Here is a 13,596-nt window from a genome sequence, read left to right on the forward strand (position 1 = left end):
AAAACAAATTAAAAGCCAGTAGTATAGCAGAAGATGGCATAAAAGCTTGTAGTAGTAGTAGTAAGCCACTATCTTACAGGAAGTGGTGAGAGTGCCAGGACAGAGCCATCATTGTCCTCAACTGAACACCTGGTGGAACATCTCTGCATTGCAAGCCTTGTGGAATTGTACCAAGCCTCGCAGGGCATGCATTTCTAAGGCAGAAAGTTCCATCAGGTTGGAGCCAGGGTAGAAAGAACACTGGCTCTGGTCGAACTGCTGGATGTCTCTCAGGCTAGGAACCGCCAATAGATTTCAATCTGTAGAGCATAACACTCTTCTGGGGGGTAAACCAGGAGAGGCAATCCCAAAGGTACATAGGTTTAGTTTATTTAAAATGTTTAGTTTATTTATTTGGTTTATTTAAAATGACAAAAGTAACATGATTTGTTGTCTTCATTTTTGACAGTTCATTTAAATAATTTTTTGTTTATAAAATTTTTCTAGGGGTACTTAGTAAATCTCTTTAAAAACGTAATTGACAATCAATCTTGGACTGACGAGGGTTCCATGGCTGAACGAATCCTTCGCAGTACCCTTCTCGTATTTGCTTGTGTGCGCAAATACCAGCCATGTGTGGACAGAGCAACAGAGTATTTTATGAAGTGGAAGGATTCTGATGGAACTCTACAGTATGTGTTTTGTTTTAATATAAGAAGTATGGCACCTTGACCCTGTCAAGGCAAATAATGCAGTGTAAAGTTCAAGGCTGTGGGCAGCAGAGTTGAGTCTACCACGGGTTATCTTACTTCTTCCCCATGGAACAGCAGAAAAGAGAAGGGAAGCAGTCATGTAATGATTAGCTGGAATGTATGGGAGACACAAGAATCTTCATTCTTGCCATTCCTGCACCATGTATGTGAAAGAGGGAAGCCAGCTGGTCACAACAGACTGCTGTAAGCGAATATTTATTCGTAGGGGGTGGCTATAGGTAGCCATTTCTGGGTATTGATGCCCAAAAGGTGTATGTATACATAAGTCACTGGATATAGTGTAGAGGATCAACAGATACCATTTGTTAATTTTAAATTGGAATGTTTTAAGTTGAATGCTGATTTTAAAATTTGTTGTATAACTCATTGTACAGATTGATTATGTTGTTAGCTGCCCTGAGCCTGCTTCGGCGGGGAGGGCGGGATATAAATAAAATGTTATTATTATTAAATATGCATATGCTTGCCTGTCTCCCAGACATCTCATAACCCATGGCAGGTAAAGAAGGCAGGGTTCCACCATCATCAGGCAGGATGTATGCAAAAACTGGAGGGGGCAGAGATGAGGCCATTCATCCTCAAGAGCTGTTTGCTCTGTCAAGAATCAGATGATGTGTCATAGAGCAGGGGTGGCCAACGGTAGCTCTCCAGATGCTTTTTGCCTACAATTCCCATCAGCCCCAACTGGGACTGATGGGAGTTGTAGGCCACCCTTGTATAGAGGATGCTAATCTTTTAGCTACTGTATTTCATAGCAGTGTCAAGGTTACCAAGGACCTAATATGGACTACAATTATGACCAAATTTAATGTTAAAGCTTGAAGTCAGGTCCATAGTAAGATGTGGAATGTCTGTCAGAAAATAATTTGTGATCCATTTTTTTTTACAGTTTGCCCAATGATATTAAAGTAGCAGTATATGCTGTTGGAGCACAGACTGATGAAGGCTGGGACTTCCTTTTTAGCAAATACCAGTTACCAACGTTTAGCACTGAAAAAAACCAGATTGAAATGGTTCTTTCCCTGAGTCACAATAAGGAAAAGCTTCAATGGTGCGTATTCTTCACATGGTGTTTAAAGTTCATGTTAAGAAAGAGCTTTAAACTTAAAAGCTGTATCCCCCCCTGTTTTCATAACAGCTTAATGACTGGAGTAAAAAAAATGGAATGGGAGATTGTGTCACTGTTTAAGATCAATGCATGCACCACTTGCACTTTTTATTCATATGCATTGGGTTCTGTGACCATTATGTAGAGTCATAGGCATTGTTTTACATGGTATCAGTTCCCCTGGTGTTGGGGGTGGGCAAATCAGATCTTTATTAGGAAAAGTATAAAAACAAGTGAGCAAAGGCTGCTTTTGGGGGGGGGGGAGGCAAGGGGGCGCTGACTTGGCTATGTCCATTGTCTTTTTTCTACATGTCTTAACAGCCTGGAGGCAGAGAGAAAGATTTGAACAACTGGTTTTTGTTTTTCCTTAAATAAAATTTTTCTCAATTCCAGGTCGTCAGTCAGCTCCCTTATGCCCTTGATTTTCCCCCCACATCTTTGCTTTCAGTGTAGCCATTTCAGCACTTAAGGTGGTGTGGCAAGGGGATAAGACTGCCTGGTCCAGATGTTTCACTAGCATTTTTAAATGCCAAAATTCTTATCTAAAATGGCACTGGTGGCCATGGGTCATACCTGAAGCTGCAGTATACTGAATCAGACCCTTGACCCATCAAAGCCAGTATTGTCTACTTAGACTGGTAATGGCTCTTCAGGATCTCAGCACAAGGTCTTTCACATCACCTACTGCCAGATCCTTTAACTGAAGATGCGAGGGATTGAACCTGGGACCTTCTATGTGCCAAGCAGATGCTCTACCTTTGAGCCATAGACCAAAGACTGCCTAAGTTTAATTTAGCCCAATGGCTTGTGCTCATGAAAACACATCTTCCTCTTCTCAAGCAGCACCTTATAGACCACATAAAACTGAGGTTGAGGAGAGTCCTGTGAACAAAATGTCCTACAATAGGCTACAACAGGAAGAGAAATCAGGCAAACAGTTTCACACAAGCAACATTTATTTTTTTATACCCCACTTCCTCCTCCCGCCCCCCAAGTAGCTTACAAAAGGGAGGGTAAGGGACAAGGGAAAAGAACTCCTTGGCTTTCCACCCAAGGGCTCATGCTTTTATCCATGCCCAAGCTTTATAGAACCTAAAACAGGAAGGGAAAAGGAAACACTTAGTAAGATGTTTCAGCTGGCCAAGAACGAAGTATTTAACCTTAACTGTTGGTGGTGGGCTCTTTCATATAGGCTATAGAACTTGACAAACAAACAAACACTAAGTCTGAAAATGTAGCAATGTTTTTTTACAATTGAAAGCTGTATTGTCAAACTGTATCTACATCATTAAACTCAAGCATGTGTTCATGTCAGCCGGCCACATTTCTGTCTTCTGTCCCTGCTCTATGAGGAGCATTGAAGCCTTTCCCCATGGCAGATACTTTATTTACATTATTTATTGTTAGCCTTTCTCACTTAGACTCAAAGCAGACTGCAGAGTTAATATAATCAGCATTCAAAAATGAATACAATAGGATTAGGGTTGTAGAAGCAATCAGAAATCTGAAAACAGAACAAAACAATGCATAAGTATTGACTTATTAAATGATACATATACTATGTATATGCAAATTACATAGCAGGATCCTAGTTTCAGCAAGCTAAACACAATAGTACATAGACCATAGTCCCTAATAATTTATCCGGGTAATTTTGTGAATCTATACAGTGCAACTCTGTTGCTTGAGTAGAAAAGCCCTCTTGAAATGCCCTGTCAAGGGTTAATGCCTAACAGTCTGAGAACCTTTGAGTGTCAGGTGGTTCAAATGGAATTCTGAGGAGTCAGTTAAGAAATGACAGTTGGGCCCTGACCTGGATAGCCCAGGCAAGCCCAGTCTCAGAAGCTTGTAAGGTCGAATCTGGTTAGTACATGGATGGGAGACCTCCTTGAAATACCAAATTGTAAGAACAGGAGCAGGCTTTATTCAGCCACCTCTCTGAATATCCTGCATGCCCGCAGTAGAGGTCAATCACCAGAGGTTGCTGTATAAAATCATGCAGGATTGGGTTTTAGCATAGAAGTTGTCTTCCAGGTGCAGGAAGAAGAAGGGAACTAACAGTTGAAGAAGAGACAATTAAGCACTGACTGGGGACTAAGCAGGAGGCAAAAGGAGTAAGAGGATCAGAGAGGATCCCCATTTAAGCCTCTGCCTGATTCCACCTGACCTTTTATCCTCTAAGTTAAACAAAACATTTTATTTTGAACTTTTGTCTCTTCCCTCAGTTCCTTCAGCTGGGCCAGCATCAATATATTAAAGCGACTGGGGGGGACAGCCATAGTCAAAGAGATAGGAAGAAAATATAGGAGCTGCTTACCAAAAAAGAGACAATCCTGTGTGTGAGGGAAGGAAGAGGGCACGATTGCCAAAAACCCAGATGATTATATTACTTGAAAGGCTACTTGCTAGGAATGGATGAAGTTCGGAAATGTGTGTGCCTCATCATGTTTGATTCTTCCAGCAATTGTTAAAAGTAATACAAATTTTGTTTGGTTCCTTTTTTAGGATAATGGAACAAGCGTTGCAAGGTGACATTATAAAGACTCAAGATCTTCCGCATATCGTTGTGGCTGTTGGAAGAAATCCTGATGGTTATCAACTGGCTTGGAAGTTCCTGAAGGAGAACTGGCCAAAACTTGTACAAAAGTAGGTGGTTGTAGTTTCAGAGAATAGCCGTGTTGGTCTGCAGTTGGATTCAATTCCAGCAGCACATTAGAGACTTTAAGATCTTTGATTCTCTAAAGCTCATACCTTGGAAATCTTGTTGTTTTCTAAGGTGACTGTGGGCTTGAATGTTCTCTGTGGTTTCACTGGACTCAAATTTAAATCTCATCACCTGCTTTTGTTTGTATGGAATCAGAAGTTTACAATTTGCTATTGTTCTTATAGGTTTGAACTTGGTTCACATTCCATTGCAAGCATGATTATTGGAGTAACAAATAAGTATTCTACAAAGGCACAGCTTGAGGAGGTAAACATGTCTTGCACTGTCTGCTGCATAAAATCATGCAGGATTGGGTTTTAGCATAGATAATACTTTTTTGTTTTGTCTTTAAATTACTGTTTGCCATTTTAGGAACGATAAAATGGGGAGGGAATGGTGGCTTAAAATTTTAAATAAATATGAAATAAGTACTGTTACAAATTTGTATATAATGGTAGTAGACACCAGATGCTTATGATCTTAAAGTTGTAGACATTAGGAAGCATGGTTCTTCTTGCTTTGATCAAGGTTATAATGTTGAGAAATCATTAATTTTGACCAACACTTTATGTCCTCTAATAGCAATGCAAACAACACAAGTCAGCAAGCTTTGTGAATTCAACTCCTATAGTAAACCCAAACTTCTGGAGATTGGAGTCAGTAGAATTTGATTTGAGATATGGTGGCATTGTGACTATCTATGCAGAGCCCATTAAAAATGAAAGTTATATTATCTTTAGGGTTCTTAGAACACAACCTTTCAAAATGATGTTCTGTTACAGCTTAATAAAATAAACAACTTTAAAATTTGTTTGTTAAATCTGAAGCAGTAGGAGATAGTGTGCAGTTAATATAAAATTTGGGCAACAGCCACAAAATATATTTTTTAACACTTCCATGACCAGGAAATCCAGTACAGCAAAGTAATTTGAAAAGTTTAGGGTAGTTTCCTACAGCCCATTTCTCTTTAAAATCTCACTACAATAATAAGTGGTACAATAATTTATTTCCTCACGTTTATAATCTCATAGCCATAGGGTTCTTGAAAATGAGTAATTTTAATTCAACAGGTAAAAGATTTCTTCAGCACTCTTGACAAAAAAAGCTCAGAGCTCCGTTCTGTTGAACAAGCAATAGAAACCATTGAAGAAAATATAAAGTGGATGCATAAGAACCTTGGAAAAATACAGAAGTGGTTACAGATTAACAGCAAAGTGTGAAATTGCGTGAACCACCATTTCTGAAAAAATTATGGTAAGTTCCCAAACAAGAATGAAACACACTACCAACCACTTACTGTGAGCTTCATGTGAATTCTGACAGCTGTATATATTAGTGCAAATGCTGACACTTACCCAGTGACAGAAAATTAAACTGAGAGCTATTTTTTAGAAACAAGAAAACTGCCTCAATGCCCTCTGCATTTGGTAATGATGTATTTATAGTATTTGCCAGATTTGTTTGTTTATTTATACCAACATGAAAGTCATTCCAAGACTTGTAATTTCAGTAATGGTTGGCTTAGCATGAAACTTTAGAGCCAGCATAGAGTAGAGGTTAAGTGTCAAAGTCTGCTTTGGGAGAGCCAGGTTTGGATCCCCACTCTGCCATGGAAGCTTGTTTGAGTGATCATGAGTCACCCACACACACTGAACCTACCTCACATGATGGTTTTGTTGACAGAATGGAGGGACAGAGAATAATGTAAGCTGCTCTGTGTCCTCACTGGAGAGAGAGGCACAGTATAAATAACTAACTCTGGTGAGATTGATCAGTATTCAGTATATAGAAATAATTTTGCAGGAATGTAAATATAAGAAACATTTAATGATAGCTTTGAAATGGACATTTTCTGGAAGATGAGCACAAGATACAAACAAGCATACCTGCTTGAGGATAATTGGCATAAGTAATTTGCAGAATGCCTTCTTGATATTTTCAGTTTAGAAAAAAAAGTCTGCTGCTGTTCTTCTGCTCAATAACTCCTCTGTGTGAGAAAATTAATTAAGGAGAAATAATCAAAGCTGCTAGGCCTGAACAGAAGGAAAATGATTCAAAGCTCACAAGTAACAGAATATTTTATTCAAAATGAAGGGATACTCAGGAATAATTCAGAAGCAGATTCCTGCAATACATGTTATAATGTATTTGATTCTATGAACCACAAGCCTTTTCCTAGAATATCCCAGTGGAGCCACACATACCTCTCCATGCTTTGGTATTGCTTTTCAGGTGAGGGATGCTGGAAAAATCTGCATCTGCAGGGATCTTCTGCTTGCAGTTCATAGGATCAAACTCATCCATTTCCTTTGTCAATTTATTTCAGCTCTTCCTTCCTCCCACCATAATTCTGCCTGTTGTCATACATGGATTGTCAGTTTACTACAAGCTGTCTTTGAATTATGAGGTAGTGGAGGATTGTATTGCTCCCATAATGATTACCACTCACATACTTCCAAAACCAACATTTTATACTACCACTATTTACCAGAGTGCATTACATTTGTTATTATGACTGACTTCACTGCAGCTCTGTACAGTAGATTACTACTGCTCCTGTTTTTTACAGATAGAAATCCAAAGCTGTGAGGTATTGAATGCTTTCCAGGGCTAGAGATGGCCTGGTAGCCTAAGGGTGGCAAAACTGAATCCCAAATTTTCTGTCTACAGGACTTCATTAGCTCCAGTAATTTTCTCTCCCTCTTACCTAAGGAGATAAATTCATTAGAGAACCTGAAAAGAATTTTTCTCCAGTGATATTTGTTTTTTAATTAAGTCAACAGGTAGATTAACTGTAATTGATTTTAAAAGGAAACACTAATCTGGTTTTGATTGCTAAATTAACATCTATGTTCAGTTCCATTGTTAAATTTTTCAATACCCCCCTCCCCATATTCAATATATAAACCTTGATTTTTAACATAGTTGCAGAATATTTAAAGCTGTAACAAATATTCCTCAAAGCACTGTGAAATTCTACAATTATAAGTACTTCAAAGCTCCTTCTAGTTCAGGCGTGGCCAAACTTGCTTAATGAAAGAGCCACATAGAATAAATATCAGATGTTTGAGAGCCAGAAGACATGAAAAATATTACACACACATCTTTATTAAAACTCTTAATACTTTCTTTGCAGAGAAATACATATATATGCACTTTACAACATAACTGTGCTAGGAGACTTTTTAAAAAACAAAAGCTGGGAATAACAATCCCTGTAAGACCAGCATAGGAAAAGGTTATTTTCTGGCACCAGTGGGAGAAGAGAATACATGTGTACCATATAAATCACTGACCACTTTTTCATCATTATGCATCTCTCTTTGCCTTGACACCAAGGTTAGTAAATACAGCTCCTATAACAGCTATGAAACTAAGAGGAAACCTTTCTAGTGGTTCTCTTGGCTCTTGCACTCTCTTTCCCCACTCTAGATCTCTGGTGATGGTGGTGAAAAAAGAGCTTGCAAGCCTGCCTATTTTCCCCCTCCTTCCCCACTTCACATACGGCAGAAACAGTTGCCTACCTATGGGTCAGCACTCAGAGGCTAGCTGAGGTCCCAATGCTAAGCATGCTTACTTGAGAGTAAGCTTGCATTGAGTTCTCCTCAACCTCCAGGAGTCACACAATATGTAGAGCCAGTTTGGTGTAGTGGTTAAGTGTGCGGACTCTTATCTGGGAGAACCGGGTTTGATTCCCCACTCCTCCACTTGCACCTGCTGAGATGGCCTTGGGTCAGCCATAGCTCTGGCAGAGGTTGTCCTTGAAAGGGCAGCTGCTGTGAGAGCCCTCTCCAGCCCCACCCACCTCACAGGGTGTCTGTTGTGGGGGAAGAAGGTAAAGGAGATTGTGAGCCGCTCTGAGACTCTTCGGAGTGGAGGGCGGGATATAAATCCAATATCATTATCATCATCATGTATGAAAGAGCTGCATGTGGCTTCCAAGCCATGGTTTGGCCACCCCTGTTCTAGTTCATCATATATACTTTGTGCATGTGTGCACAAAATCCAGGCTTCAAACCAACAACTGTTCATTCAGTGGTTCTGGATAAGGCTTTATAGCTTGTAGCTGGACTGGAACAAAGGAGATGGGAATGATTTGACTAAAATTGTATAAGATGTTGAAGCCACCAGTACAGTATTATTCAGAACTAACATGTAGTTGAAAAATCCAAGATATTCATTAGAAATACAAAGTAATACATTCTAAGAACTTTATTAGTGTAACACAATCTCAGTGCAGACTTTAAAATACAGATAGTATGAGCATTAGAAATCGGCAAGGACAAATCAGAATTCTGTTATTCCTCAGGATGAAAGAAACAGTTTACTGAGAATCTCTGCATAGAAATAAACAGGCAGTATGGTACAAAAGAGCCATGCCTGAACACCCATTCAGTTCAAAAGGGTTTGCATGGATGATCCTGTGACCTTTGTATCTGTCAATGGTGATCTAGTAAACTAGCTAGTGGGGCAGACTTTGACTATTTTACCAACAAGAAATAGTACTTTGTTCTACAAATCAATGTGAAGATTTGCTACTCAACATGCAACGCATGTCAGAATCTGCTGTTAGAGTCATAGCCACTCTTACTGCAAACAATACCATTGTGGGGTAGAAATCTGAACAAGTACTGCATCCAGAATGAATGCACAAAACACCTCCCAAGCAGCTGTGCTATGAACATACACATCAGGAAACAACTGCTGGGTCATCTGAATTCCTTAGATGGGAGGAAGGAGAACCAGTGTAACATGTTGAACTAGATATATTCTGTCACTGGATTGGCTCGTGCAGTTATATCAATCACAGAATGAAACGGATACTGCAAAATTGCATCTCTTCTGAAGTACCACTATTTTTCTTTGATAATTCTGATACACTGTTGATTTTCCCCCCTGGAAGCTGTTAGAAGAGGCAGCAAAAGGATACCAAAAGTGGAGAGAGAAATGCAAGATTTAAACTTAAAATACTAATGGTGCTGTTCATATTCAGTATTATATAGTTGGAAGCTGAGGATGAGGAACAGCTTCTACTTTGCTTCCACTTTTAATTTTTGCTTTTACCATTCACTCTATACTAACTGCTCTCCCAAAGAAATACCCATAGGCAGATAATATCCAAACTTCATTCCAGCATGTTTACTGTGTTCATTAGACTAAAAAAATTGTAGCGCAGATATTGTGGATTCTACTGAGATTTACAGGCACTGCGTGTGGATTGTGTGCAAAACTGCAGACTTTTTGCATTGCTATTAAATTCATAGGAAATACATTTCTTACAAATATAAAGCATCCCCCTTCCCTCTCAGGTGAAGAAAAATCACAACATAAAGACAATAAAATGACTAGAAAAAGTTAGTTTATCCTTGAAAATAGCAAAATGTATGCCTGGCATGGCAAAATATCGAAATACCACAAATACCAAAACCACCCAGGAAATAATCTTTGCTTCTGAAGAATAGCTTTTTGTTGTTCGTGCAGCTATCCACCATCAAAATGAAGAGTTTTTGCACTAGTGATGGAATGCCTACAGAGAAGCAAAAAGGAGTATGCTATTAAATGAGGGCTTTCCCCATCTCATAAAACAGAATGTATCATTTTAGAACAATCTTCAACAAAAAACTGAAAATAAGCAAGCACATAAAGAGTATGTAAGACACCCCCTTGTACTCTTTCTCCTGCACAAGCACTTGCTTTTGCTTTCTCTCCCCATCCCTTCCTCCCAGAGGAGGAGGGCTCAGCCAATGGAGGGAAGGGGAGGCTTAGCTTGGTTCTCTCCTGCATGAAACAGGAAGTGGGAGCTGGGCAAAAGCAAGTTGCAATGTGGTGGAAGCAGCAGCCCCAGAGGAGGAAGCAAGAGAGAGGCAGTTGCTGGTAGACCTGATTCAAGCCCGCAGTGGCTGGATCTGGCCCGCATGTTTGACACCCCATCTACAATGTAGCACCTCACAAGTGAACCATTTCCATACGTGAGTGTGTGCAAGTGCACACAAATACTTGCTTCTGCTGTTGAACTTAATATATCATGGACATGTGCACCAAATGCTCACTGGGGCATTTCAAAGAGCCAAAGATTCATTTAAAAGTTAAATTTTTAAGTATATCTGCTTGTGAAGGCCCTTGACTTGCTATATTTCCATTCATCCAATACCGCCAAAGTAAATTTTCCCTTCAGCAAAACTTGGGAAGCCAGTGAGAAGAATATGCATCTCCAGTATGAAAAGTGTATTTCCCTACATGTTTGCTTGTGCTTTAAATACCTGCATAGTTAAAAATGCTGAAAACTGCCCAAGCAAAGGGTAACAGCAGGGCAACATATAGGATTCCTCATCATTTAAAAAAAAATGTTAATATGTGGAAAGATCTCATCAGCTAAGCACTAGCAGCCTCATCAATTCAGATATAGCAAATTCATCTCACAGCTGTGAAAAGTTGTCTCTCCTAAAAAGTGAGGGGGGTTAAGATACATCAATCCTTTAAAGATCATTCATGTAAAGTAAATGTGTACAAGGATAACTTAACAACTCTTACCCAGTGACGTTTAACTTTTTTTTTGTTTTTCAGATTTTGCACTGGAAGACGGCTCCTTTGCCTTAAAAGGGAAAACCCCCACCATTAACTTCAATCAAACAAAGAACACTGGATAAATATCAGAAATAAAAAAAAAATATTAGTCTGTAAATCAGAATTTGAAATATGTATGTTTATCAATGGAAAGGAGTTAAAAGTATTTGAGTTAGGGCTAATATGCACATTATGCTATTCTCCCAATATTTTTCTTTTTACACTAACTCTGCTCTTTCCCAGGGACTATTTCCCAATTTCCCTCAGCTTCTCTTAGCCTAGAGGGAAGTACATTAGATGGGCCAATCACAGATCTGTCCTGTAGCATCTAGTTTGGCCTTTATGGCCAATCCTGTATAGTAACCATGTTACTACAAAACAAAAGGTGACTTGCTTTACAGGTAAAATACCTAAAGACAGAGCTGTCATATCACCTGACATTTCCTCAGGTACATTACTTAAGTAAACTGCATCTATTAAGCAGCAGTCATGGAACTGCTTTGATCATTCGACTACAGATCAGATCTTCAAGTACAGCCATCCTGATTTAGCTTTTAGTAGGGTACACATTTTTTAAAAAATTATTCTGTGCTGCTATAATTTCTTGCCCAAAGATGGTCAGCTTTTTATCTACAATGAAATTAACAAATACTGGGTTTGAAATACTACAGTGGAAGTTTGCACACACAGGCTTGGCCACCTTCCAAAAACACCACAAAACCTCTCTTAAATGTATTGCAGTTTCTGGGTCCCAGATACATGCTCCCTTGGTACACTCACAATATTTGGGGAGGATTTAAAATATGATGTGTGTATATCCTGTACCTGATGGGTCAGAGACTGCCCCCCCCCCTGTATTAATTGATTCTCACACTTCCTCTTCCTTAACTGCTTTCCCTGTTCTCAAATCTTCACAATGTGTACAGCAACAGCTTCATGTTGCCTGTTTTAGTGGTGACAGAGGTAATGTATAACAGGCCAGAATAAGTTCTGACAAGGAGTAAGTGAAGAGATACCAGAAAAAGATGCACACATACAGTGTGAATTTTGACATTGCTAGTGATAAATGTCCAACCTTTTTGGAAGCTTTAGGTTTCTTTTCATCCTTTGTAGCTAATTTAGATGAGGCAGTATCTTTTGCTTTTTCACCCTATATAACCAAGAGAGAAAAATCTCTGTTCAAATGATTTAAAACACATCAAAGGCTGAAAGACTTTGGGAAACAAATTGTGACTTTGATCCAGGAAATCATCATCTACGCAAGGTTCACACTAAAAGGGAAAGATCCAGTGGAGTTTGGAATGCTGGTGTAAATAATGAGCTACAGTTATAGGCAGCAAAAGAAAAATAAACCATCTCCTAAAGTATTTTCTACCAGCTCAACATGTAAACATAAAAATGCATACATATTTTCCATTTATGAGGAACTTATTTACAATCTTGTAAATACTCACTTCTATAGACAAGCACATAGACTTTGTAATGGATGCATAGGTGTGGCAAAGAGGCAACCAGGTCATCTTATTTTTCCACTGCTTTCAACCTTCTAAGAGATCTGTGCACCAGAAAGACTTGAGCAACAGCAAGTTTTTGTATGCTTTCAGGGATTCCTCTATTTTGCTTCTTTCCAGACAGCCAAACTTGGCAATACTACCAGTTCACAACAGTGCTGGCAAGACATGGCCTGAAACATTTAATTTTTCCTTCCCATCTATCCTACTGATAAAGCTCTGGAGAACCTGAAAGTTTGCACATTGATTTTGTTCGTTTTGCTGGTTCTAATGATTCTCCTCCGTTAACTGCTAAGTAGCTGATTTGAGTCCACCTAAAATTTGCAAAGGCTGCCAATCAAAACTGTCTACTCAGATTTGCAAGAGATCTCCAAGGTCTTGCTAGAGGTCTTTCACATCATCTACTGCCTGCCCTTTTAACTGGAGATGCCAGGGACTGAACGTAAGAACCTTCTGCATGCCAAGCAGATGCTCTAGCACTGGTCTACAGCTCCTTCCAAAACAAGCTTGCTCTGAGGGCTAGCATAATTTTTGTCCAAACCAAGACAGTTCCAGTGTGGTAGCTGTGTTAACCTATTTTTAATTTTTAAATTGTTTTATATTTACACACAACGAACACCCCCCCCCCCCAAAGTAAAACAAAATCATCTGATATCATATCCAATAAATAGGTATTGCTGACATATAATTGTTACCAACCAAAAAGCACACAAAACACAAACATGTATGGACCAAACCTCCCCCCACATTGTATCAAACAGAACAGAAGCCCAGTAGCACTTTAAAGATATCGTTTATTCTGTTATGCTTTATTCTGTTATGCTTTAGCCCACCTTCATGATTTATTGAAAAAAGTGTCAATCTCCAAATCCATAAGAAGAAAAGCAGATAAATTAGGGGAAAAAAAACCTGAACAGGGAAGGAAGTGCTGTGGTGACTGAAACAGCAGATGGAGCC

General features: G+C 39.2%; 2 protein-coding genes across 8 annotated transcripts in view; one reads left to right on the forward strand and one right to left on the reverse strand.

Annotated features, from left to right (window-relative positions):
* Positions 1 to 11,246, forward strand: part of ERAP1 (endoplasmic reticulum aminopeptidase 1) — a 43,034-nt gene extending 31,788 nt beyond the window's left edge. Inside the window, exons 15-20 of the mRNA XM_060235655.1 lie at positions 487 to 671; positions 1,642 to 1,803; positions 4,366 to 4,506; positions 4,750 to 4,831; positions 5,635 to 5,818; positions 11,129 to 11,246. Of these exons, the coding sequence (XP_060091638.1) occupies positions 487 to 671; positions 1,642 to 1,803; positions 4,366 to 4,506; positions 4,750 to 4,831; positions 5,635 to 5,784 (720 nt within the window). The 3' untranslated portion in view covers positions 5,785 to 5,818; positions 11,129 to 11,246. The remainder of the gene's footprint in view (positions 1 to 486; positions 672 to 1,641; positions 1,804 to 4,365; positions 4,507 to 4,749; positions 4,832 to 5,634; positions 5,819 to 11,128) is intronic.
* Positions 8,762 to 13,596, reverse strand: part of CAST (calpastatin) — a 92,891-nt gene continuing 88,056 nt past the window's right edge. For all 7 annotated transcript variants that reach the window (XM_060235658.1, XM_060235656.1, XM_060235659.1 and 4 more), the window contains 3 exons: positions 12,204 to 12,278; positions 11,096 to 11,156; positions 8,762 to 10,091 (listed from right to left, as the gene is read on the reverse strand). In XM_060235658.1, coding sequence (XP_060091641.1) covers positions 11,106 to 11,156; positions 12,204 to 12,278 — 126 coding nt within the window. In that variant the 3' untranslated portion in view covers positions 8,762 to 10,091; positions 11,096 to 11,105. The remainder of the gene's footprint in view (positions 10,092 to 11,095; positions 11,157 to 12,203; positions 12,279 to 13,596) is intronic.

Source organism: Heteronotia binoei, chromosome 4 (assembly GCF_032191835.1).
Source record: "Heteronotia binoei isolate CCM8104 ecotype False Entrance Well chromosome 4, APGP_CSIRO_Hbin_v1, whole genome shotgun sequence".
Taxonomy (NCBI): domain Eukaryota; kingdom Metazoa; phylum Chordata; class Lepidosauria; order Squamata; family Gekkonidae; genus Heteronotia; species Heteronotia binoei.